The sequence below is a fragment of the Arachis hypogaea genome, chromosome 20, assembly GCF_003086295.3.
Source record: "Arachis hypogaea cultivar Tifrunner chromosome 20, arahy.Tifrunner.gnm2.J5K5, whole genome shotgun sequence".
Lineage (NCBI taxonomy): Eukaryota > Viridiplantae > Streptophyta > Magnoliopsida > Fabales > Fabaceae > Arachis > Arachis hypogaea.
This window is the reverse complement of record NC_092055.1, coordinates 81,650,576-81,662,014: the sequence shown is the minus strand read 5'-3', so window position 1 is coordinate 81,662,014 and position 11,439 is coordinate 81,650,576. Positions and strand designations below refer to the sequence as shown.

The 11,439-nt window shown below is 43.8% G+C and overlaps 2 protein-coding genes across 3 annotated transcripts; one reads left to right on the top strand and one right to left on the bottom strand.

The window, feature by feature from the left end:
- Positions 1–278: 278 nt before the first annotated feature.
- On the top strand, positions 279–2,029 carry LOC140183101 (uncharacterized). The gene is made up of 2 exons (XM_072231116.1): positions 279–1,029; positions 1,620–2,029. The coding sequence occupies exons 1-2, from the start codon at positions 279–281 to the stop codon at positions 2,027–2,029; spliced, it is 1,161 nt and encodes a 386-aa protein (XP_072087217.1).
- Positions 2,030–7,773: 5,744 nt separating this feature from the next.
- LOC112783797 (uncharacterized) lies at positions 7,774–10,319 on the bottom strand. Of its 2 annotated transcripts, XM_025826870.3 has the most exons (5): positions 10,093–10,319; positions 9,944–9,993; positions 8,380–8,483; positions 8,111–8,288; positions 7,774–7,998 (listed from the first exon to the last, which is right to left on the bottom strand). In XM_025826870.3, exons 2-5 carry the CDS (start codon positions 9,960–9,962, stop codon positions 7,964–7,966), a joined length of 336 nt encoding a protein of 111 aa, XP_025682655.1. In that variant the 5' UTR covers positions 9,963–9,993; positions 10,093–10,319; the 3' UTR covers positions 7,774–7,963. The 2 variants fall into 2 exon arrangements, with proteins under 2 accessions (XP_025682655.1, XP_029152260.1); XM_029296427.2 differs by having other exon boundaries at positions 9,944–10,287.
- Positions 10,320–11,439: the final 1,120 nt, after the last annotated feature.

Here is an 11,439-nt window from a genome sequence, read left to right as displayed (position 1 = left end):
AGAAGAAAGAACAAAAATCCATATACTTCATAAGCAAAGTCCTACAAGACACGGAAGCTCGGTACTCACTCCTGGAAAAGCTAGCTTTCGCGCTCCTCACGGCCTCCCGACGCTTACGGTAATATTTTCAGGCCCATCCCGTGACGGTCCGGACCGAGCAAGCGGTCAAACAGGTGCTACAAAAACCCGACCTAGCAGGAAGAATGCTAGCTTGGTCCATCGAGCTGTCCCAATTCCAAATCAAATTCGAACCCTGAAACGCAATCAAAACGCAAGCCATGGCCAACTTCATCGCCGAAATGACTCCGGGAAACCAAGCTCCCAAATCATGGAAGCTGCACGTCGACGGCTCGTCAAACGCCACCTTCGGAGGTGCCGGGGTCATACTCGAAAGCCAAAACAGGGTCATAATCGAACAGTCAGTACGATACGAATTCCCAGTCTCTAATAATCAAGCAGAATATGAGGCCCTCCTAGCGGGCCTAGCCCTAGCCAAGGACGTCGGAGCAAAAATCCTGGAAGTAAACACCGATTCTCAGGTAGTCAGCTCCCAAATCAACGGAGACTACCAAACGCGAGACCCTTTACTCCAACAATACCTCGCTAAGGTAAACAAACTGAAAGAAGGGTTCGATCGCGTCACCATACGGCACGTTCCCAGGGAACAAAATACAAGAGCAGATCTCCTCTCCAAACTAGCCAGCACCAAACCAGGACACGGCAATAAATCGCTAATTCAGGAAGTCGTTAAATCACCATCCATATCAACAACGGCTAGTGCTTACCTGACACTCCCCAGCCAAGGATCATGGACCTACTCTATCCTACAATACCTCCTCGACGGAACGCTACCTGAAGACCCCAGGGAGGAAAAACGGACAAAAAGGGAAGCCGCCAACTACACAGTCATCGCAGGACAACTATACAAACGCGGATTCTCGCAACCCCTACTCAAATGCGTCGAACCCGGGGACACGGAGTACATACTCTGCAAAATCCACGAAGGATGCTGCGGCCACCACATCGGAGGCAAAACCCTTTCCCAGAAAATCATCCGGGCCGGCTACTTCTAGCCCACGGTTAACCGGGACTCCATGCAGTTAGTAAAGAACTGTGATAAATGCCAAAGGCACGCCAACATTCACCAGGCCGCCCCACACCAGCTCAACATCATATCGGCAGAGCGGCCATTCGGCACCTGGGGGATCGACCTGGTCGGACCCTTTCCTACGGCACCCGGTCAACTCCGATATCTCATTGTCGCCATTGATTATTACACCAAGTGGATCGAGGCCGAGCCCTTGGCCTCCATCACGGTAACCCAATGCCAAAAATTCCTCTGGCGACAGATCATCACCCGATTTGGGATCCCCGAGATCGTCATCTCAGAAACGGAACCCAATTCACTGACAAAAAATTCAGAAAATTCCTAGAAGGACTACGTATAGCCCACCGCTTCAGCTCGGTAGAACACCCCCAAACAAACAGACAGGTGGAATCCGCAAACAAAATAATCGTCAAAGGACTCAAGAAACGGCTCGACGAAGCCAAAGGACTATGGGCCGACGAACTCGGATCGGTCCTATGGTCATACTGAACCACTCCTCAAACGACCACAGGGGAAACCCCTTTCCGATTAACATACGGAGTGGAGGCCGTCGTCCCAGTAGAGATAGGAGACCCAAGCCCAAGGAAAACGGTCGGAGGTAACGACGAGGAAGCTGAACGAGACCTCATCGACAAAGAAAGAAGCATAGCCCATGTCAGAGAGCTAGCCCTTAAACAAAGAATCAGCTTAAGGTACAACCACGGCGTCATCAAACGAGAATTCGCGTCCGACGATCTCGTTCTACGACGAAACGACATCGGAGCCCCGACCCCAGGGGAAGGAAAACTCACCCCCAACTGGGAAGGACCATACAGAATCAAAGCCGCAATCGGAAGGGGAGCGTACAAGCTCGAACGACTTAACGGCGACGAAATTCCGAGAACATGGAACGCCACCAATTTGCGACGCTACTACACTTAGGTTGACCGCCATAGATCCCCTTTGTCTTTTTTAATTTCCTTTTACTCAGATTTTACCTCTTTACTACATTTGTTTTCCTTGTTTAAATTAAAGTATTAAACCCGGGTACTCTTTCCCGCCATCACGGAGGGTTTTAACGAGGCCTAAATAAAATTCCACTATGTCCTACCCTTCCCCCTTCTACCTCCCAAAACGGAATAGAAACACAGCCACAAACACCGAGAATTGATCACCCTCGGAGCCTGACAAACAGATATCCCCAAACACTAAGCGGCCTACTAAAGGTCCTAAGTCACGACGGCTTAAAGACATAACGGCTCAAAATAAACATAAGGCCCGAACGGCCACACGAGTCATTAAAAAGAAAGCAAGTTATAAGCGGCTTTTGGGATTTGTTTCAAATATTCAATAACTTGATTTTTAATAATGATCTTAATGTTTTTTTTTTTTTGTTACTTTGTGTTTAACTTAATTCTTGAATTTCTATGGAAAAAATCGGAAAAATCGGGCCCCGAAGAATCCAATCCTTAGAATTACCACTGCTTAGCTTTCAATTCACCTTTGACCATCAAATGAAATGTGAATAACCCGCCCCCCTCGTATGGCGACATGGGGCGAAAAAAAAAGAAAGAGCTCCTATCAACTTGTTCTGACCTAGGATAATAAACGCCTTTCGGCCTGATCTTAGGCCCTGACTCACCCTCCGTGGATGAACCTTGCGGAGGAACCCTTAGGTTTTCGAGGCATTGGATTCTCACCAACGTTTGCGTTACTCAAGCCGACATTCTCGCTTCCGCTTCGTCCACCACTACTCGCGCGGGTCCTTTCCTCTAAGGCGGAACGCTCCCCTACCGATTCATTTTTAAAAAGATTCAGAATTTTGATATAATTAGATTAGATAAAAATGGATTAAAACGAGAAGTAAAATACTTTTTATATGGCACAACCCAGAGTTCAAAACATACCAAATACACAGCCCACGGCCAACCAAATATCCAAAACAAAGACCAAGTTCAAAGCAAACTAAAATTACAAGATATAAAACTACTCAAGGTCAACAATTCGGCCGTCACGGACGGTCTTGAAAGCCCCCATCACAGACACGTCCACACCCGGAGCCAACACCAAAGCCTGAGCCCTCATCGTCTCCTCGGTGGCAACGATCGCACCCTTAGCATCAGCCAACAACTTCGTCTTCTCTTTCTTCAGGGTAGCAACTTCGGCCTTCAAAACTTCCAGCTCGCCAAGAAGCACGGCAGCCTGAGAACCCGCGTCGGAAGCCCGTTGCCGCTCCTCGCCCAGTTGGGAAAGAAGCGAAGTGTCGACCTCGGAAAGACGAAGGATCTCCGCCCCGGCTTCCTCGGAAGACTTCACTGCCTTCTCCCTCGCTACCTCGGCAGCCTCAAGCTGCTCTTTCAACTTAGCCACCTCAGCTTGCGAATGACGGAGCTTCTTGTCCAACAAACCGACCTGAGCCATCACGGGTTCAGCCTTCCGAACAACAACAGCAGATCGGAGGAGGGCACGATACACCGACATAGCCTGGAACGAAACATCACAATTATCAAAAAACGGCTCTGTGCCAGGCATCAAGTGCTGATCTATGAACCCCGAAGCATCAAAACGTCGATCCATCACACTGGACACAGCACCCTCCTCCTCAAAAGTCTCGCTGCTAGGTTCCTCAGGCCTCTTTCTCTTCCGAGAAGCCTCGGCAGCCGTGACCACGACGACTTCAGGCGAGTTCACGGGACCAAGTGAAGCCCGAGCGTCGGCCCTCACCCCCGACCCTGAGAAACAGCCTGAGAGTCCACGGCGGGATTAGAGACAGGGGTAGCAGGAGACGACGATCCCTCCTCCCAACCCATCGCCGCCTTCAGCCGCGCCAGGGAAGTCAAACCACCAGCCATCTCAACTGAAAGAAACCAAAGAAAATTCAAGTTACAAAAACGGGAAAACAAACATAAAAACCGAAAAAGAGACAGCCACACACCAATATACGTCCGACAAGCCTCAAGATCCCCCATGACGTCTCGAGGATTTAACGGGCACTCGCCAAACAAATGCCACAAGACACTGGCAATGTCCTTATCCTCGGGAGACAAACCATCATAAGTAACCTTAGTCAAAACCGACGGTCCGGCACGGAAATTCCAATAGGTCGGAAACCGGCGCACGCCCTCTAACGACAACCAAAATGGATGATGCCCCTGGACGGGGCGCACCTTAAAGTACTCTCTCTTAAAACTATGAAAAGAGTCTTCAAACAAACCAAAAATACGGCGATGAGGCTGAGCCCGAAACGACATATACCCTTTCTTATGCTTCCCCTCCTTAGACGGAAGAGTACATAAGAAAAGAAAAAGGAAGACAGAAACAGAAACCGGGAGATCAAGATACTGACACACAAGCTCAAAAGTTCGAACGGCTGCCCAACTATTCGGATGAAGCTGAGACGGTGCCACGGAACACCGACTCAACAGCTCCTGAACAAACGACGAAAAAGGAAGCCGCACGCCGAGCCGAGTAAACATTGATTCATAAACCCACATCCAGTCCAGAACAGTGGGCGAATCAAGGTTCAAATAGCAAACGCGCTCGTCAGCGTCTGGGAGGGCAAGCTCATACTGCCGCTCCATATCGCCACCACCACAAATTGTCCCTTGATCACGGAGGCGTTGAAGATCGGCCTCTGTCATCCGCGACGGAACGCCCCACACGTCGCTAGTCACCCAGGTATAGCGAGCGGGGACGCCCCTAGAGGGGGCTATTGGAGTACCCACACCCTCACTCCTCCGCCGATGCATACCTAAAACAGGGAGGAGCACCACCATCAGCCTACTAACCCTACGCAGAAGCAAGGAAGACAACCGAAACCCTACTGCCACCACCAACCCAACACAGCGGTGCTCAACCCCTTTAAAACACAGACACCACCACCCAAAGCACAATACGCAGTACAAAAAAGGAAATGGCAGAACAATGCATGGCAAATATAGAATAACAAAAGATCACAAAAGTGAAAACAAGGAAGAGCAGAGAAAAACCAACCTGATAATGCAGAAAACAAGCCTGGAAAACGGAGATGGGAGGCAGAAACTCAACTCCAGAAAAACGCAACAGAGGAAGAGATTTTTCAGATTAGAGAACGAAGGGAAAGGAAAATGGACGAGGGAAGCAAGAAGGAAAACCAAAACGGTTTCAAAAGAAAGCAGAAAGACGCAAATGGCCCTGAGCAATAATATGACGCACAGGGGCAATAGAGGAAAAACACCCAAAAACGTCCCCTGATAATAAATGCCCCTCGAAAAAGAAACCAGTAAAGTACGCCTCGAAAAACGCAACAGGCACGATGGACACAGAAGAGTCGCGTCAAACCAAAAAAGGCCAGGCGAAACGTCGCCACGACCTTAAAAGACCAGGGCCGACACACCGAACTCCCCTGACTCGCGGTCGGAACCACATCTCCCTATCGACAAACCGACCTAACTCGCGGTCGAACCCACATCTCCCAGCGACAGACCGACCTCACTCGCTCTCATGCTCCGGAGGCAACCGTTACGGTCATCAAACCCGGCATGTGATGAAACGCCCAAATAACACGCTCCTCGCCTGACCATGAAACAGCCAGAAACTCCCCAAATTGTCGACCTCGACTGAAAGAACCAGACAACAAAGATTCCTCCAGCGATGAGACCGAGCAACCTCACTCTCTCGCTCCGGGGACAACTGTTACGGATCCAGCCCACGGATCCTATACCCGGAACGGTCTTCGAACCCGGTTACCCGGGTTCGACCCGCTTCGCCCTTCTAGAAGGCCCGGAACCGGCCCGCTGAAGCTCCTAACCAACTTTCGAATTCAAACGTCTCCCTTATCTTAGCCAGATATGATAAGATAAGATGTTCACCATCACCTATAAATAGAGGACCTCGGTCCCTCCAGGTATTCATTCATTCCTCACACGTCATACCTCTCAGATCCATTCTGACTTGAGCGTCGGAGTGTCTTTGCAGGTACCTCCCCCCATTGCTCCAATCAAGTGATCCGGCATCCGCCTCGACCCGCAAGTTCCCGATCCATCCCTCAACCCGTACCAGAGACATCTTGTACACATAACTACCCTCCTTTTGAAGCGAGTAGTCATTTATATCAATAGTTTGAACTAGGAAAGAGAACCTTTATAGCCTTGATATTTGCCATTGACACATCATTGCTGAAGTTGAGGGATGATAGTAGTTAGTGAGAAGTAAAGTGCGTCGAATACCGAGAGAAATCTGCAATAAGCCAACGAAGACGAAGGCTCCCTTGCAACCAGAACCGATCAGGGGTCATGTCTGTCCGGGTCAAAGCTCTTCATCTGCCACCTATCTCCATTAGAATCCGCCCTTACAAGCCTCCGACTGCACAGGAGATAAGTTGAACTACAGCAGCTCTTTGTGCTTGAAGCTTTATTCTCTCTAGATAGTAGAACAACCCAATTTCAAAACATCCCACTAATCAGGGAAAAATCAAACGGGGGAGTAGCTCATGTTTCAATCGATATTCAAAAAAAAAAAAAGAAAAAAATCCTCAAAATTTGACGCCACAGGCCTTGAATTTGGAAGAAGGTACGACTTGCACTTGTTCTGCTTCATGGTTAATTAGCTATGAACTTGCCGAGGATGATCAGATGCCACTATTTTTTTAATATATTTAAAGCCGGGCTTACAGCCCAGAGAAAACAAGAACACAAACTTACAAGGTGGACACTAAGCGGGGTATAGCAAGTTAGCAACCCCTCTGCAATCATCAGACAAAAAGTTTCTTATCTCTGCAGGTGATGTGTCAATGAAATGATACCCTGGATCTTTTTTTAAACTCTCTTTTACAAGCCAATCGGCCACTATATTTTCCTCTCTTCGATTGTGCCTGAACTGCCATTGCTTTTTCACCCAATGATTTATGTTTCTAATAACTGAAGTAGGGTGTTTCTCCCTTTTATCTTCTTGGATCATAATCTCGTATACAGCTCTGAAATCTGTCCCAACTATAACTTTTTAGTCCCAACTCTCGTGTCGTAGTTGAAGCATAGATAGTATATACCCCAAATCTTTGTCTGGAACGCAATACAGTACATTTGCCACAAAGCCAGCCACCCACCTCCCCAATTCATTTCTCACCACACCCCCACATCCTGCTTGCCCCGGGTTCCCATCAAGGCTCCGTCCGTGTTCACTTTTACCCAATTTTCCATTGGAGGTTTCCACGCCACTTGCACTTCAATTCTTTTCCTCTTTTCTGTGAAGAGTTCTTCCTTCAAGAACACTGCTGCACTGTCATTAACTAGAGGAAAAATTATGTAAATTCCCTTCGTTTGGTCTCTTGAACTGGGGAGTAAAAATCTCCTTATTCCGCCAACGCCATATTTGCCAACAAGTCACCATGAAGAGATGTATCCATGAATCTGATCAGATGCCACTATTCCCTCAATTCAAATTGGAGATGTGTTTTAGAAGTTGTGCGAGAGGAATTCAGTTTGGGTAGTTGTATTTTTTGTGGGTAGTGATTTGGGAGTTGTATCTGGGTTCTCTTTATTGGTGTGGGTCGGGTTTCTCCGGCCCATGCTATGAACAAAATAAATTGGATCTTTTTCAAATGATATTATGAGCAAGCCATCGGTTTGTCAGTTTCCCTTATATCGTAACATTCGAACAATACCTCCCATTTTTAGAAGTGAATAGGAAAAATAAAATACACGCACACATATTCATATACTTCCTCTCGTACTTTATTTTTTTGATAAAGAAGTTTACTGATATTGTCTCAAGCCTGTGCTAGAAAAACAAACTATAAAAGTATGAACAACATAGTCCTAACTTTCTTTTGCTTTGATCCATGAACACCAAATACAAATTTAGCCGACCAATGCAATAAGTAGATTGGATACCAACCACTCAACCACAGCAGGAGCCACAGGCAGGAAGAGAGGCTGTAAGTTCACGGAAGAAATTAAAGAAAACACACACAGAAAATAAATTAGCAAGAAAAAACCAGAAATCATCATAATCAAATCTAGAAGCAAGAGAGACAATTAAACTTACCATGGTCACGCCCCCTAATACTATCTAGGCCACGAACATTGTCAAGACCACCACGAGGTGGGCCACGTGGACCACCGCCATATGGTCCCCCACCACCTCCACCCGGACCTCCAGGAGCACCGCCATCCCATTTCTTACCAGAAGCGGCACCTTTCCTGTAGGCATCGGCCTTTTCCATCTGTGATTAAAAGCATCATGAGCAAACTAGGTTTTTTAAATGGTAATTCCCCATAAAATGTAATATGAATCAAGAAGCACGTAAGTATTACCGAAAACATTGTAGCAAAAAACACGCCTATAATGTTAACAATGGCCCAAAAAAAATCAGTTATTGTTTTGAGTCGCCATAGTGATCGCTTTGATTTCACGACACCTGCACAAAATTGCATCAAGCTGTAGTTACTATTCAGCATAAAGCCATATAAAAGTTTGTAACGTCAAGAAATTTGGATCTATCTGAAGAAAAAGCTCAAGATATTCCAGATATTGAGTTTCACTCAATAGTGTAATGAAGCATGTAATAAAAAAGCAATTCATAGAGTTTATCAATATATAAATCAGTGGTTTTATCAAGCTGAAATTTCAATAAACCTAGTTAGGCTGAAGTGTGTTCAAGAATATGTTATGAGCCGTTCGAATCTTCCTATGTTGTTTACTCCCACTTATCATGCTCTAAGGGTTACTCTCCTTAATGAGTTGGAATACACCAAAGGTTTGTTGCAGGATCATAAAGAGCAATGGAAAAAGTATGGGTGTTCATTTGTTATCTTCAATGAACAAATTGTTATCTAAACATAGAGAATGGCAATACTCTAACAAAACAGAAGGCCAAATATTGGTTGACTGCTGTCCTGTGGAGATTTAAGGGACTCTTCATTGTAACGAATAGCTGCAAATGTGATTTAAAAATGCTAATCCGAACAAGAGAACCATCAAGCAACTTACACTGGATGGTAACTTAAACGGATTGAGTTATGAAAGCTATTACTTTCTGCGGTGCCAAAAGATTGTCCAGCTTTAATTATGCACATGGATTATGGAAATGATTGAAAATAACTTTATTTTAACTAAATTAAAATGTTTCTAAAAGTTCCCCTTACTATTTCTTTTTCCTCTCATTCTTACCCTCCCTCTCTTCTACTCATTTTCTCTACTTAATTTAATAGGATAAATGATGCAAAATATTAATTAATGTTATCGTCCCCCCCCCCCCCCCCCTTTTTTTTTTTTCTCTTCAAATGGACTATTATTTGGAACCTAAAATAATTTCTTGTACTATACAATGTTCCCCTTCCTATCAACATTCATTGATATCTACATAAACATAAGAATTTGTTTGTGACTAATATCCTCCGGTGCTAAAGTTTCTTAAAAATTTTTCAGAGTTTGCATATACTAGTTGGAAAACGGATAGAATGTGGCCGGAGACCCGATAGTAAACGTTTGGCTGCATATAAAAATGGAAATTCAGGGGAAACAATAATAAACCCTTTTTTTTTTTTTAAAATGGGTTTTTTTTGGGGGGGGAATAAAAATATGTTAAAATATTTTCATAATTTGAGTATTTGACCACAGGAAACAGCATAATTATGATTCTAAAATATATACTACTGCTATCATTCAGATTGCAGATTGGATGTTTTAAATTCAAGAACTCAAAGGGTATCTTAAAAAATTAACCTATGAAACTAGAAATATAGGACGATTGATCCTGAAAGGTAGAAAAATTTCGGTCTTTATAAATCCACTGGATCAGAAAGCGAACCTAAACGGAAACGAAGAAAAGCAAAGAAAACATGAGAATTAAGAGCGAAAGCGGTAAGACGAACATACCTCCCTCAACGTAAGCCATGGGAGAAGAATGGAGATCGCAGCAATTGAATCTGCAATTCAAAGAAATCCTGGTAATAATTATGGAATGAAAGTATTATTTGGCTTAATCGAATTGCGATATAAAAATGAAAAGAGGATATGGTCGCTACTTGAAACGAAGAGAGGAATAACGCGCAGAAGGGGTAGCAAATGTTTACGCTAGGTTTTAATTTTTATTTAAATTTTTTATTTGGGAAGAATGAAGAAAACTAAGGAACTATCTCTCACTATCTAGAATATCACTAGTCAACATTTGCGCAAGTCTTTTTTTTTATACCCATAATTTGGTTCGAAGGAATATGAGTGAAAAGAAAATGTAGGAAAAAAATAGATAAAAAATTAAATTTTTGGTTTTCGGTTTAGAAGATAAAACAGAAAAAAAAAAGGATTTATTCAATTATTTTTTTTATATCTAAGATAAGATGAGGAAGGATAAACAATGTCTAACAATATTAAAATCACAACTTTGGCTTTTATTTAATAGAAATAGAAAAATTTTTAAATTTATTCTCTTTAAAATCTCAAAACATATTTTTCCTGTTCTTTAATTTTAAAAAAAATATTTTTGCTAATAAAGATAAGAGTTAAGTATTTTTTTTCGTTTCTAAGGTCTGGGTGAAAATCAAATTCGTCCCCGACCTTTTTTTGTTATTAAAATCATCATCAACGTTACAAAACGTTATAAAATCATCCTTTTGTCCATAAATAACATTTTTTGGATAATTTTACCCTTAAACAAAAAAAAAATCTCCCCATCCTCACCACTAATCCCCTGCATCATCAGTCATCACCACTACCACACCACTCTTTAATCTGAACCCACTATAACACCATATTAAAACATTTTTTTTGCCGCTGCTTCCAGCTTTTGTAGCTTGACGTTGGGAGTCATTGAAGTAAGCAGGGACAGTGACCACGGCATTCTTGATGATAGAGCCTAAGTAAGCTTCTGCAATCTCCTTCATCTTCATGAGAACTATGGAGGAGATTTCCTCAGCGGAGAATTGCTTTTCCTCTCTCTTATAGTTCACCACGATCATGGGCTTGTCGTCCGGACCTGGAATCACCTTGAACGGCCACAGTTTCACCAAACAACATCAACAATGGCAACAGCAACTAAAATATCCTTCATCATCATCCTTCTCCCTTAACCTCCTCACTCCACTGTTTACCTCAGCCTTTTCCATACTCCACTCTCTCCAGTCTCCACCCAAATCTTTAACAACAACAATACCAACTTTTTTTTAATTTCAAAAAAATCAAACAAAACCAACAGAGAATCAACAATAAAAACAAACTAAAGAATGCAGCAACAATGCACATAACTATATTTAATAAATCAACTCAGGGGAGGCAGCAACAGTAACATTCTTTTGTCACATGGAATTAGAAGTTGGGCAAGAAGGAAGTAGCACATCAATAACCCCTTCAAGCATGAGCACAACACTCAGAAACTA

Coding starts and splice junctions, on each gene's coding strand:
- LOC112783797 (XM_025826870.3), bottom strand. Junction 8,289..8,379: donor TTTTTGCTACAATGTTTTCG/GTAATACTTACG, acceptor TTTTAATCACAG/ATGGAAAAGGCCGATGCCTA. Junction 7,999..8,110: donor TATTAGGGGGCGTGACCATG/GTAAGTTTAATT, acceptor GTGAACTTACAG/CCTCTCTTCCTGCCTGTGGC.
- LOC140183101 (XM_072231116.1), top strand. CDS start 279: ATGGCCAACTTCATCGCCGAAATGACTCCGGGAAACCAAGCTCCCAAA. Junction 1,030..1,619: donor CTGCGGCCACCACATCGGAG/GCAAAACCCTTT, acceptor AAACGACCACAG/GGGAAACCCCTTTCCGATTA.